General features: G+C 51.9%; 1 protein-coding gene across 1 annotated transcript; it reads right to left on the bottom strand.

Annotated features, from left to right (window-relative positions):
• Nucleotides 1–1,005: 1,005 nt before the first annotated feature.
• Nucleotides 1,006–12,812, bottom strand: TMPRSS4 (transmembrane serine protease 4). The gene is made up of 12 exons (XM_024207278.2): nt 12,795–12,812; nt 12,119–12,152; nt 11,906–12,019; nt 10,545–10,697; nt 10,095–10,224; nt 7,444–7,545; nt 5,952–5,992; nt 4,406–4,565; nt 2,577–2,743; nt 1,953–2,048; nt 1,702–1,844; nt 1,006–1,182 (listed from the first exon to the last, which is right to left on the bottom strand). Exons 1-12 carry the CDS (start codon nt 12,810–12,812, stop codon nt 1,006–1,008), a joined length of 1,335 nt encoding a protein of 444 aa, XP_024063046.1.
• Nucleotides 12,813–13,899: the final 1,087 nt, after the last annotated feature.

Raw genomic sequence — 13,899 nt, 5'->3', positions numbered from 1 at the left:
GAGGGGGACTCAATGGGGTGTAGCATGGGGGGGCTCTATAACGAATGTTACTGAGTTGTGGGGAGGAGGGACACGTGGGGTGTGGTGGGAGGGGCTAAACAGGGGCAGTACTGGGGACTCCTAGCGGCCCTGCCGGCAATGACACCAAGGTGGCCATACCAGGCACCACCACGGGTGGAGGTACCCTAGCTGGGACGGGGGCAGCCCCTGGGCGTTTTCAAGGCTCTTGAGGGTGGGGCCGTAGGAGACCGGGAGGGGACTGGGTGTGCTGCCGCGAAGGGGGGGCTGCCGCGTGGTGGGGGGGCTGCCGCGTAGGGATGGGGTTGCGATTCTGGAAACAGCGCCTGTGCAGTGTGGCTTTGCGCATGCCGGGAGATGGTGCTCATCAAGGGAATTGTGAGTCGGGGGCTGGAGAGCGCCGGGCGGCCGGAGCAGGGCAAGACCCCGACCCTGCTCCCCGGCGGGAGCTTGAGGACCAGATAAAAACGTCTGATGGGCTGGAAGCGGCCCGCGGGCCCTAGTTTGCCCAGCCCTGTCTCAGATCCTACTGCTGAGAGGTCAGGGCCTGAAGCGAGATCTCCTGCTTAGTGTCGTGTTGAGGAAGCCTGGGAGCAGCAAACACTTTGGATTTTTGATTAGCTCAGCGCCCAGGAGCAATGTATGGTTTTTTTCTGGGGAACTAAACACTAAGAAGCCCTAGCTAGCCCCCATCAATGTAGTTCTGCTGCTGTGCAAGCCAGATTGTTCATGGACTCTTGCTACCTCTGTCCCAGCCATGGTGCGGTATGCAAACCCCACCAGCCCTGGGGCAGTGAGCGTTCGGGTGGGCATGGCTGGGGAATGCGTGTGGCCTGGCCATGCTGTGCTGTTGCAGTAACCGTGTAGGGCAGGTCACAGGGCTGCCCTCAGCCATGCCAGGAGCTCAGCTGGCCTCTGGCACTCACAGCATAGGGGTGGCACAAGCTGCCAGCCCTGGAGCAGGGAGGAATCTGCTCGTGATCAGTGTCAGGTTTCAGAGACAAGGACGCTGACCCTCTGGACGGCGTAGATCCAGTTGAGATAGGCCTGCACTTTGGTGTAGACGCCAGGAGTGCTTGGTCTGCCACAGCCATGTCCCCAGCTGACGATCCCCACCAGCTGCCAGTGCCCTGGATTGTACATCAAGGGGCCGCCGCTGTCTCCCTGGGAGGGGGACACACAAGCAGGCATTACAGGGACCCCTGCTGTTCCCCATCCCCTGCTCCTCTCCAGATATCAGTGGCTATGGAGGAAGCAGAGCTCGGCCCGCGATATAAAGTTCAGGACTGGCTCAAGCCCATATGTACGCAGTGTGACCTTACCATAACGGCCAAGGGCCCTGGACCCGGAGCGTCAGAAGTGACCAGTGAGCTGCGGGGGCAAACTTGAAACACCTTACAGGGGCCTGATTTTCAGGGGGCAGGTGCTCGTGCTTTCTGAAAATCAGACTCATTCAAAGTCTTGACCCAGCCTCCCTTCTGCCCCCACAACACCCAGTGACTGTGGCCCAATCCCACAGGCTAGCAAGGACCCTGAACGCGCCTGGAATTAGAGGGATGTTATTCAGGGCTCCACACGGCTCCTCTTCAGAGGGGCTGCGGGAACGAGCATGCAGGATTTACACCTGAGCTTCCACCTCAGCGGCGAGAAGAACACATTTTTGAAGGTGAGAAAGGTACTCACCTGGCAGGTATCCACACCGCCTTCCATGAGGCCTGCACATATCATCTTATCTGAGACTTCCCCCTGGTAGGCGGCGAGAGCATTGCAGGTGTTGCTGTCAATCAGTTTGATCTGGGCCTGCTGCAGAGCCTTGGACAATGTACCTCGATAAAAGATACACAAATGAGAGCTTCCACCCTGCCTCTCTGAGCGCCGGGGCTAAAGAGCAGTTTTCAGTTCTGTGCGGTAGAGAACTAACCTACTGAACTCACCATCCTGCTGTGTGTAGCCCCAGCCTGTCACCCACAGTGGGGCGTTAGAGGGCAGTTCCTCATCAAAAAAAGGAAGACAGATTGGCTTAATTGTGTCTGGAAGGGAGAGAATATGAACAGATAGAATCAGGAGACAGGGTCTCAATTCTAGGCTTGTGGAGAAATGATCGCCTGGCTGCCCAGGCACTAGAGATGGATCATCTTAAACTCATGACAGAATTATCAGAGTGGCTTTTACACAGTCACTTGACAGGCCTAATGCAGTGAGTGTGTTCTGTTGAGTTCTGGCAGGTCAGGCACATTCGCACTCACACATTTGTCTGGCCAGTCAGGCACAGCCATTGCAGGCTGCTATGTCACACACGTTGATTTATTAACGGCACCATTCGCACACTGGTGTTTCACGCAGCCCCAGATGGACTTATTAATCTCCTTCACGTGTCCTCAGAGCCTTTGACTTGTGCCTGTCCCATGTCATGCACTCCCCCCTTTGCCAAAGCAGAGGATCGGGCCCTATTGCGCATTTAGACAAATCCATAGGCAATGGATGCCAAGGTATTTATGTGGGGTGCTTATTTCAAAGAAGTGTCTGAAAGTGATTTTAGAGAGTAGACTCTCGCTCACCTGAAATACTTAAGGGAGACGTCAGCTTTACCAGGGCGATGTCATTATCTTTGGGAAACATATAATTACTGTCAATGATGAAGATCTTTTCCACAGGGATAGTGTTGAAGGTGGAGAAGATTTCGGATCCTGCTTTCACACGCCAGTTCTGAAGGGCCTGGTTATTCCTATGCACAAATTCAGCCAATGGTTATTGTCTCTTCTCCTTCCGTGACTTCTCCATAATGATAGTTGCTCATGTGAGATGTAGAGAGGTCAAATATGCCTTGAATATATATTGGTAATAAGAACTATAGCTCCCTCTCTGCCCCTTAACCAGGAAGCAACAAATCACCCTTCACGACATGCAGAATTGTTCTGTGTAGCTCAAAACTTGTCTCTCCCCAACAGAAGTTGGTCCAATAAAAGATATTACCTCACTCACCATGTCTCTCCAATATCCTGGGGCCCACATGGCTACAACTACACTGCCTACAGCCAGGATTTTAGTAATCTTCACTTATTCCCAATGTTAGTTCCCTCCTAAAAGAACTAAGGACAACTGGAAGATCAACATGCACAACTCAAAGCATGAGACGTTGACTAAAGCATCTCATATAAACTGAGGTTGAAATTCACATTCCTCAAGAATAAGTTCCCCTGCTTAACAAACTCTTCAAATGATTGTTTAGGCAGGAACCTTTCATGTTCTGCCTGTGGATAGAATTCCCACCTCACTGTCTGGCTACAGGGGATTAAGTGCCGGACTTTGGGGATAGATGGGGAGGAAGGAGAGGGGAATCAAGTAAACTGGCTAAGGACTAACTTGCTGCGAGACCCAGAATACAAAATGTTCCAGAGGTCAAACTTCTGGATGAGCCAAGAAATCCAAACAACCTAGCTTCCATCTGAACTCTGAAGCTGCACATTTGTTTGCTTTATGGCTCAAAGGCACTGTCACTCTCTATATGGATAATCTGTCTTGTTCCTTCAAAAGAATGGCTCATGTATTACTGTAAGCCTTGAAGAATGTGAAATGAACGGCATTAGATATAATCAAAGAATATACAGACTAGGTCCACTAAGATTAGAGGAACTATAAGGAATTTTATATGTTTTCTTTCTAAACGATTGTTGCATTACAGACAGGACATGACTTGTAAGGCACAAGAAGCAAAGAGAACCCTGAAAGATATAAGCGCCTAACCACAGTTTAATTTTGAAATATTAAAAGACATTGCTTAAAGATGGGGGAATTCCAGTTACTGGCAGGAGTTAAAGGTTGGCTGCATTTCACACGTACTTTACACGTGCTCTGCACTGGTGTAAGTGACAGCACAGCGGGCGGGGAAATCAGCCCATAGTGTGTATATAGCCAGGCTGGTTGAGCTGCCGAGCACCTCCCACTCCCCCGACTGCAGCTGGAGTTACGGGCACTCAGCAGAGCTTGTTGACGTGAAATGGCTTTTTGACTAACTGGAAGGTTTTGTGAGAAAATTTCTCGATTGTGGAAATTTTGGGGCTTTCACAAACAAATCCCAAACTGATTTTTTTTTTTGACAACTGAAAATCAAAAAACATTTGGTTTATTCAATTTTTCAATAATTGCCCCCCCCCTCCCAAATTCACAATTTTAAAAAATGAATATGATTTTTTTTCATTTTCATCAAAACATTTCACGGAATGTAAAATGCCCTTTCCAAGCAGCTCTAGCCCTCAGCTCCTGAAAGCAGCCCCGGCTCCCCCAGTATTTATACACTTAATCTATAATTTGTAGTCTCGGCTTGTGTCGGCGGTTCATGTGAGTCCCCCACCCACAATTCCCAGTGGGATTGCACTGGGTGACTCACCTGAAGCAATGCGCTGCTGTGAGAATCCACCTCGGGTCAATGATGCTGCCCCCACAGAGGTGCTGGGTTTTGTGCTGTAAACTGACCTGCCATGGCCAAGCGTAGATCCTGGCCTGGCCCCCACCAACCACACGTGGAGACTTCACGCTTTCTCCGCAGGCTGCATCCAAGGATAAGAGATAAATCAACATCTTAGCTCAGCACATGGGAGAGTGACTCCCCCCCCCCCCACCGCCCGAGAACGTGCCTTTTGGGGGGAAAATACATGTTCCAGACCTGTCTGTGCAGACTGTACTCCTATGAATCAAAGAGCTGGTAAAGAACATGTATGTATATGTGTGTTTGTGTGTGTGTATTGCCTTCCATTGACACTGCAGGGCTCACACATATATCACAGACTCTGTAGCTTTCTTTAGAATTTTGCCACACTTGCTTAAATCAATTTATTTATTCCCTTCCCTTTCAAACTAAACCTTAATTGGCTTAGTATAATTAATTAGATAATTCACCTGCACTAGCTAACCCAGTGTAAGTAGGGGTTACGCCATAAGTGCGTCTACATTAGTTTTTGCACTGCTTTAGCTGGATAGATTTTAAATCGTTGGTGTTAAGCCAACTTTTCTAGTACAGACAAGGACTGGAATGATGACAGCGCTGTCACTACTGCCCTGGGCTGGATTTGAATCAGTGCCCAGTGTCACACCTCGTGACATAAGAATGGCACAGACCAGCTGCACGTCCTTCCACTGCTCCACAACTGCCAGCTCTGGCAGCTTCGTGCTTGTGCTGGACCCATACCTCGTACCACGTCTGTCCACATGAAACTCCGCGAGCCAAATCCTGCACTCCTGAGTATGAGTCCAGGTTGGAGTTGGCCCGAGTAAAGACTAGGTAAGAATGGTGCCAGGATTTGTTGAACCTGCTGCTACTCTCTGCATTAGTAGGGGCATGGCCAGCAGATGGAGGGAAGTGATCATTCCCCTCTATTCGGCACTGGTGAGTCCACACCTGGAGTACTGTGTCCAGTTTTGGTCCCCCCACTACAGAAGGGATGAGGACAAATTGGAGAGAGTCCAGCGGAGGGCAATGAAAATGAGCAGGGGGCTGGGGCACATGACGTATGAGGCGAGGCCGAGGGAACTGGGGTTATTTAGTCTGCAGAAGAGAAGAGTGAGGGGGAATTTGATAGCAGCCTTCAACTACCTGAAGGGAGGTTCCAAAGAGAATGGAGCTCGGCTGTTCTCAGTGGTACCAGATGACAGAACAAGTAGCAATGGTCTCAAGTTGCAGTGGGGGAGGTCCAGGTTGGATATTAGGAAACACTATTTCACCAGGAGGGTGGTGAAGCACTGGAATGGGTTACCTAGGGAGGTGGTGGAATCTCCTTCCTTGGAGGTTTTTAAGGTCAGGCTTGACAAAGCCCTGGCTGGGATGATTTAGTTGGGATTGGTCCTGCTTTGAGCAGGGGGTTGGATTAGATGACCTCCTGAGGTCCCTTCTAACTCTGATAGTCTATGATTAGTGTTAATAACAGAATCACACTTACTGGCACATGCGAGTGAAACGATGGAACCAGAGAGGCACTGCCTGGAACAGGAAAATGGCATGTTAACTGCTACGTCTCTCACAGCACGTCTCTGCCCGTGGGCTAGAGGGTTTGCACATGGCATTGGTTAGTATGCGGTTACCTTGAAATCAGCCCTTCAGCCTGTGGACTGGACCCCCCCACCCCAACGTGTGAATCCTGCTCATCTTACACCTGTGAGGAGCCTCCTCACACCCAGGGGGTTTGCTCAGAGGAGCGAAGGGCACCACTGACTGTTCTGGGTTCCTGATTGGCCGGGTTCCTGAGCCGTGCCAAGTTTATAAAGTCCGTATGGACTGAAGCAGCAGTGCTTGAACCTGCACCTTGCGACGAACTCTGCAGTGACTGCCACAGAGACGACAAACTCTGCAGGGGCTGGGCTGACAGTTGGTGGGTCAGCAGCTGGCTCGGGCCCAGGCCCTGGGGAGTTCACTGTGCAGAGTGAGGCTGCTGCAGTGTCCTCTTGTGCACTAACCCTGCCTGGCTCTGCTCTGGGGAGGGGAGGAGAGGCTGGGGTCAGAGGCTTCCCCACCAGGCCGTCCCCAGCAAGTGGCTCCTACATTCCCCTGGTTTGTCAAGGTGTGGCTGTGTTCCTAACGAGGCACCGGCTGGGGTGTGTCAATGGGCAGCCAGGGCCAGCTGCCAGAAGCACCTCACAGGCCATTGCCTGGCAGAAAGGTCCCGCTCAGGGCACAGAAATCCTGTCCCATCGGCATGGCGTGTGGGGCTGTGGGGCTCTGAGCCCGCCCAGGTTCAGCGGCTCCCCAGCGTAGTGGTGTCCACACACCGCGGTGAGGCCCTCAGTTACTGACCCATCGCTGACGGGTCAACGTGAACCAGGGCAGACTGTGGGAGCTGGTCACGATTAAACCTTGTTCCCAGCAAGGGAACATCTCTGTCCCTGGCTCCAAGGGATTTCAGTAGCACTCTGGAGCCTGCTTATAGGTCAGCATCACTAACAGAGCACAGGCCTGTGGCTGGTGGGGAGCTGGTCAGTCAGGACATTTGGGGGCTGTCATGGGAACCGTCAGCAATGTGTGTGCCAGCCAGCTGTGCTGAATCATGGGCACCGTCTGACAAACCTCTATAAACCTCACGGAGAAAGGGGTGGTCTGAGCACAGGGCTGGGTGCCAGGAACGCATCCTGGGCTTCATTTCTGACGCTGATCCCCTCTGTGGCCTTAGACAATCCTGTGCCTCAGTTTCTCAACTGTAGCATGGGGAGAGTGGCACAGAGCTGCCTCCCGCGCTGAGGAGCAGAGCAGTAATATTGCCTATAAAGTGCGATGAGCAAGGAAACGCTGTGTAAGCGCTAAGGCTAAGAACTGTTGCTGCTCTGCTCTCAGCCCAGGAGCGAGCCCTGCTGATCTCAGCAGCCCTCCTCCGCGAGATGCACTGAAACAGCCAAGTTAATCCATTCTGCAGATCATCTACTGGTTGCTCTTCCACTCACCTGCCAGAGTCTTGCCCTTGGAGGACCCCATTGTTCAACGTGACCTCCCTGAGGGGCAGGCCCTGCGTGTCTGCAAGGTCCACAGCGCTGAACGTGGGGACGCTGGAAAATACAGACAGTGTTTGATCAAAGTGGCCCCGTACCAGCAGCACAGCCAGTGGCAGCGGAGCCCATGCCGGCCTGTGCCTGCCTCCATCCAAGCGGTGAGTGGCAGAGACGCTAGGACCTCCCTGCTGCCAGGCCAGTGAGGGAGCATTGCATTGTGGGACATGACATTTCCCTGTTAAAGTTTGGGGTGGCCACGGCAATCTGCCTCCATTCATATGGCATTGTGGCTCCTGGCAAAGTGCCAGTGCTGCCCTTAGTTGGGCAAAGCTGGGGATCCTGGCCCAGTGGGTTTGTGAGAAGACAGGAGCTCACAGACTGAGCCCACAAGGGGTCCCTGCAAGGAGAACGTGGCCCCTCACGGGCAGGGGGACTGTGTCTGGGCCAGCTGCCCAGGAAGGACAACACTTGGGGAGAAAGCTGCTGCCGGCCAGCGTGCACTGTACAATGGACAGGTGCTGCTCCGGCTGAACCCCTCTCAGCTCGGATCATCTTGGGGTAGGGGAAGGGCAGGTCTGTCTCTGTACCGCGCCAGAGCACGTCTGGCTTCGCTTCAGGGCACTCGCTCTGGATTTACAACATGCACCACAGGAGAAAGGACCAGTGAAAAGAGGGTGAAGGAGAGAAAGAAGCAAGAAGAAGGCAGAGAAAACCAGGGATGGAAAGAGAAAAAAATGGCCACAGCAAAGGGGAGACCCCAAACCCGCTGCTCGCCCCAAACAACCACAGAATCCTGGAGTGTCACTTGCAAAGTGCAAGCTCAGCAGGCCCAGGGCAGCTCAGAGACCTGCCAGTGCCAGCTCCCTCGCTGCAGGGCGGAGGCTGTTCCAGCTGGTGGAGCTGGTATGGCTGAGGAACAAAGGGCAGCCTTTCTTGTTAAAATAAGCATTGCAGAGGGACGCCCTTCTTGCTGGTCCCCGCAGCAAACGCACCCCAGGAAGGAGCCCATGGGAGACTGGAGGTCAGGTGTGTGCTTTATCTTTTACTTTCATTTCCACTTGTGTCAGGAATTGAAAGCTTCTCATGTTTCATGCCCAGTGGGGTTCCTGGAGGGTGTATTGATTTGCCAGGCTCCCCTGCTGATGGCACTTTACATGCTCACCTGCTAGTAAAATGCATCAGCTGCTGCTTGAGTGGAAAGGACTCTGGGTCTGGGGAAGATGCAGTGTGAAAACAATCAGGCTGGGATTTTCAAAGGAGCCTAAGGGAGTTAGTTGCCCATAATCTTTTGCCGGTTCTCACCCTAGTTGGTATTTTGCTTAAGCCCCAATTCCTTGAGTTAGGGATTAGGTGACAATCCTCGCTTTTATTTGTTAAAGAAGTAAGTTTCTAGCCCCCATGACCATGGAGAAACATTTGCAAACTTGAACCTTAAAGGCTCCAACATCAGAAGGAGGAAAAAACAAACAAAAACCCAACCCCTCCAACACGCCCCAATGTATTATTTAAAAAAAAAACTCATGCTTTTTAGCCAATCTCATGATTTTTGGATGCTCAGGGTTAGCCAGGCTCCTTAGAAAATCCTGGCTTTAATTAGCCATGCAGTATTAGCTCAGCTCTGTTCACTGAAAAGAGCTGGTGCAGGCTAGAGAGGGGAGACAGAGCCTTTCACAGCTAGCTTGTTCTTTCCGATCTGGCTCTGGTTGGTGGTTAGCAACACCCAGTACCTCTGGATGGCAGCTTGGGGCCCTGCATGAAATGACTGTGGGGATATCAGAGTGCTTGTAACACAGGCCAGCCCAGCTATTTGTGCCCTCAATCCTTTAAGGCTGGGAATACTGGAGGAGGGAATAGCACCCTGAGATCATGTGACTGATCATGTGAGCAAGGCAGGCTATAAAAGGCAGAGCCTGGCGCTCACTCAGAGAAAGGCGAAGTGGGAAGGTGTTGGGTTGGGTGGCTGGTTACAGAGCTGGGTAGCATGGCAATGGCTAAGAGGTTAGGGGGACTGGGGATCTTCCCTGTGCAGGGGGAGGACCTCAGGAGCAAGACTAGTGGCAGAGCTGGCTAGGGAGATGCAGAGAAGCCCTGATCTGAGGGTGACTGCGTAACCGTGGGAAGGGCTGTGGGGAGACAGCTACAAGGACACAAGGCTAGGTGGGCTTCTGTGCTGTTTGAGATGATAAATGGAAGCCCAGCAGGGGAGACCGGAGGGATTGCACTGGGTGCGTGAGACTATATGAAGTCAGGTCCTGGAGAAGCGGGAAAACTGAAGCCCAGGGCTACTGGGAGTTTGTCTAGGTGCCTGCATCCCCAAAGCCATGCACTTCCTCAGCAGAGAGGAAGGACTGAATGGGCCCCAGAGGCTGAGCTCCCGCTCATGCCTACAGGGGCAGTGAAGGGGACACCTGGGCTGTCCCTGCTCTGTGGAGAGAGGACACTGGGCCAGAGCTTTGCATGCTACTGAGCATTAATAGTTATCTCAAATATCCCCCCAGGAAATGTGTTTATTAAAGGGGCAGTGAGCTCCATACCAATGAGAGAGAAGAAGGAAAGGGATGACCAGGAAGCCAGAGAGCAGGGGGAGTGAGATGGAAGGCAGGTACCTGCTGTAGCCCATTTGCTTGCAAGCTGCTTTTGCCAGGGCCATATGAAAGTTATCGTGACATGCCCAGAACCAGGCTCCAGTCTCTTTGTTTAGCACCTGCAAGGTGGCTCTGTCTGTGGAAATGCGGACTAGGGAGAAAAACACAGAGTCAGCTGCATTACAGGCTCCCCTCCAGGTGGCTGCAGTTTGGCACATTTGCAGTATCTGGTTTCAGAGTAGCAGCCGTGTTACTCCTGTTCTTTTTGCGGATACAGACTACTTGTGGCACCTTTAGAGACTAACAAATTTATTTGATCATAAGCTTTCGTGGGCTACAGTAAAAGCTTTTGTCCCTGGTACAGCCATTGGCCCCTGGTTACTGTGATTTCTAAATGCAGCAAAGGGCTCTGAATTCTGCTTTGTGCTCCCTGCCGTACATGGCATTGCTGGCATAACATCCACAACTCACCTCCCACAGGTGGGCCTTCTGGGACCAGCTGCACACAGTTCTCCTCGTCCTCTCCCCAGGAGCAATCTTCCTGCCCATTGCACTGCTGCTGCAGGGGGATGAACTTGATTGTCTTGCCGCAGAGGAAATAGTAGTGTTCCAGAGTTGCCTTGACTAGAGGGGAAAGGGACAGAGTCCAACTTGGTCTGTGATGTTTGGCTCATGTTGCCAGGGAACGTTGGGGGGTGGGTTTAAATCTTTGTTGCAAATGGCTTCTCCTGAGAGCAAGGGGTTTGGCAGCACGCATTCTGCAGGCCTGTGAGTGGGGGGAAGCTTTCCATGCATGCTCTCCCAGTGCAGATTCAGGTCTGGCTTAAGCCATGTGCTGAGCTTTTCAAGCTACGAAAGGGTGCTGGACACACACCCAAGAGCTCTAGGGGCCAGGTGGATACCAGGAGGGGGTGTGTGTGTTAGATGCACAGTGCCTCCGTGACACAGGGAGGAGCATGTCTCTGCACCAGCCCATAGCGGTGCCCCCTACCCATCCAGCTAACTCAGCCGGCCAGCGCAGTGGGGGTAAGCATAGCCCTGCAGCATTCCCATTGCCCTGGGGGCAATAGCAGGGAGTGAGCTGTGCACTTGGGCCCAGTTGTGCCTGGCTTCTGCACAGAGTTATGTTCATGGCATACGCACACAGAGATGAGACCTCTCGCTGGAAGCTTGTGACGTAACACAATTTTATTTCTTAGCATTGAGAACAAGAGCTCAAAAACAGAGAAGGAGAAAACAGGCTGCTCCCTAGGGCGATGAGATACCCCACTGTGCTTTAAGCTGTCTGTTTCCAGCCTGGCAGACTGACTCCACTTGCAGGCATTACTACAGAGCCCCAGAGCCTGCACGCAGGACCAGGGAACCCCGCCACTCTTAAAGCAACAGCTTGCAAAATTCCAACAGTCCTCAATACACCCCCCCATAGGAGGGCAAAGGTTCCTTGCAGTTTGACCCCCAACTTCTGCATAAACACTGGAGTCAGACACAACCTGGGCCAAAGGTGGCATTAGGATGAGAGCCCTGAGGATAGAGTCGCCCCTCCCCCCAAACCCTGGATCCCAACAGCCCCAGGCTTTGGGATGGGGCTGGGATCTGGATCTGAAGTTTGCATCTCGCCCTGTTTCTCCCCAAATCATACTGGCCTCAGCAGGCGTGAGGTCCTGTTTCTGCAGGGGAAAGGCTGTCGCCTCAGGTGCTATCACTACAGTGCCTTGTCAGGAGTGCTCTGGCCAAGACTGCTAGGGCATCTGGTGGAGTGTAGAGCAAGAGGGAAGTGTGGCTGCTGTGCAAGCTCCCAGCATGCAAGTGGGATAGGAGAGAAGGGACCTTACTTAGGAAGGCAATTGCAATGATGGTGGCCATGCTCAGGATGGTGGCAATGAGCGGGATGCCAAATCGCTTGAAGTTTTGTGTCACGGTTGGGGGTTTGCGTGCCGGAGGAGGACCTGCAACACAGAGAGCAGCTCATGAGCACGTGGTCTTGGAGCACAGCCCAGCACAGTTAGCAACACTTACAACCCCGCCTGAGATCCTAAGGCCATTACCTCTCCTGTTCAGGGGCCACTCAGAGTCTGTGTCCTGCAAATGGAAGGGAACAGCAGTCAGTGAACTGAATACGTGCATTAAAAGGAGGGTTCCTGGGATGGGAGTCTGTGTGCATGGTGCAGGGCTGCTTGCTTGGACACCAAAGACCTCAATCCTAACTGATCTAAAGCCCATTGAAGTCAGGGGAGTCTTTCCACTGGATCTGGCCATGGTCTCCCCGTGGAATGACCCTGGTGATTTCTGTTAAAGGCTAAGGCCCCAATTCTGCTTTTGCTCATGTAACCGAATATCCCCGAGAAGTCTGTGTTGTCACCACATGCTCCTCAAAGCCTATACGGCTCGGCTGTCCCAGGTGCTGTGCCCCTGCAGCTCCCAGGCACCGCAAGGAGAGATTCCTGGCCATTGTGTTCTGGACCTTGATATTATTCCACCATATTTGGGCCTTAGATACTGAGGGGACAGGCACCTGAGAAATACCCTGGAGATGAGATGAACTAGGATATGCCAAATGGGGGGAAGTGCCTGCACGTTCCCATTTCACCTACAAGGTGACAGCACAGCAAGCATTTGGCTGCAGTGACCTGGCTGTGTTGCATTGTTCTGTGCGTCCCACAAGACCTCCCAGGTCGCTAAGGGCATACGCAGGGGAATAGTCCCACTGATTAGGCTACTCACCTGCTTAAAGTGAAGCATGTGATCGTTCCCCCTTGACTTTAGTGAGGCTTTAGACACAGCCCCACATGACAGCCTCATGAGCAAACTAGGGAAATGTGGTCTAGATGCAATTAGTATAAGGTGGGTGCACAACTGGTTGAAGAACCGTATTCAAAGAGTCGTTCTCATTGGTTCGCTGTCAAACTGGGAGACTGTATGTAGTGGGGTCCCCCAGGGATCAGTCGTGGGGCTGGTGCTAGTCAGCATTTTCATTAGTGACTTGGACAATGGAGTAGAGAGTGTGCTTATAAAACGTGTGGATGACACCCAGCTGGAGGGGTTGCAAGCACATTGGAGGACAGGATTAGAACTCAAAATGGCCTTGACAAATGGCAGAATCAGTCTGACATCAACAAGTTGAAACTTGATAAAGATAAGTGCAAAACGGGGAAAAACTGGCTAGGTCAGGGGTTCTCAAACAGGGGGTTGCGAGGTTATTACATGGGGGGGTCGCGAGCTGTCAACCTCCACCCCAAATCCCGCTTTGCCTCCAGCATTTATAATGGTGTTAAATATATAAAAAAGTGTTTTTAATGTATAAGGGGGGGTCACACGCAGAGGGTTCCTATGTGAAAGGGGTCATCAGTAAAAAAGTTTGAGAGCCACTGAACTAGGTGGTCGTACTGCTGAAAAGGAACTGGGGGTTCTAGCGGTTGACAAACTGAATAAGTCAACAACATGATGCAGTTGTGAAAAAGGCTAATATCATTCTGGGGTGTATTAACAGGAGTGTTGTATGTAAGACACGGGAGGTAATTGTCTCACTCTACTTGGCAGTGGTGAGGCCTCAGCTGGGCACTGCACTTTAGGAAAGATATGGACAAATGGGAGAGAGTCCAGAGGAGAACAACAAAAACGATAAAGGGTTTAGAAAATCTCACCTATGAGAAAAAGTTGAAAAAACTGGATATGTTTAGTCATACGAAAAGAAGACTGAGGGGGGACCTGAGAAGAGTCTTGAACTATGTTAAGGGCTGTTATAAAGAGGACGGTGATCAATTGTTCTCCATGTTCACAGGACAAGAAGTAATGGGATTAATCTGCAGTACGGTTAGATATTAGGAAA

Source organism: Terrapene carolina, unplaced genomic scaffold (genome assembly GCF_002925995.2).
Source record: "Terrapene carolina triunguis isolate 2854851 unplaced genomic scaffold, T_m_triunguis-2.0 Scaffold374, whole genome shotgun sequence".
Taxonomy (NCBI): Eukaryota; Metazoa; Chordata; order Testudines; family Emydidae; genus Terrapene; species Terrapene triunguis.
Note: the sequence above shows the minus strand (reverse complement) of the source record. Positions and strands in the feature narration are given on the sequence as shown.

Excerpts from the sequence above, each read along its gene's own strand:
- TMPRSS4 (XM_024207278.2), bottom strand. Across the intron at positions 10,225-10,544 it reads AGAAGGCCCACCTGTGGGAG|TCCGCATTTCCACAGACAGA; the intron begins GTGAGTTGTGGA and ends TTTTCTCCCTAG. Across the intron at positions 1,183-1,701 it reads GCGGTGTGGATACCTGCCAG|GGAGACAGCGGCGGCCCCTT; the intron begins GTGAGTACCTTT and ends TCCCCCTCCCAG.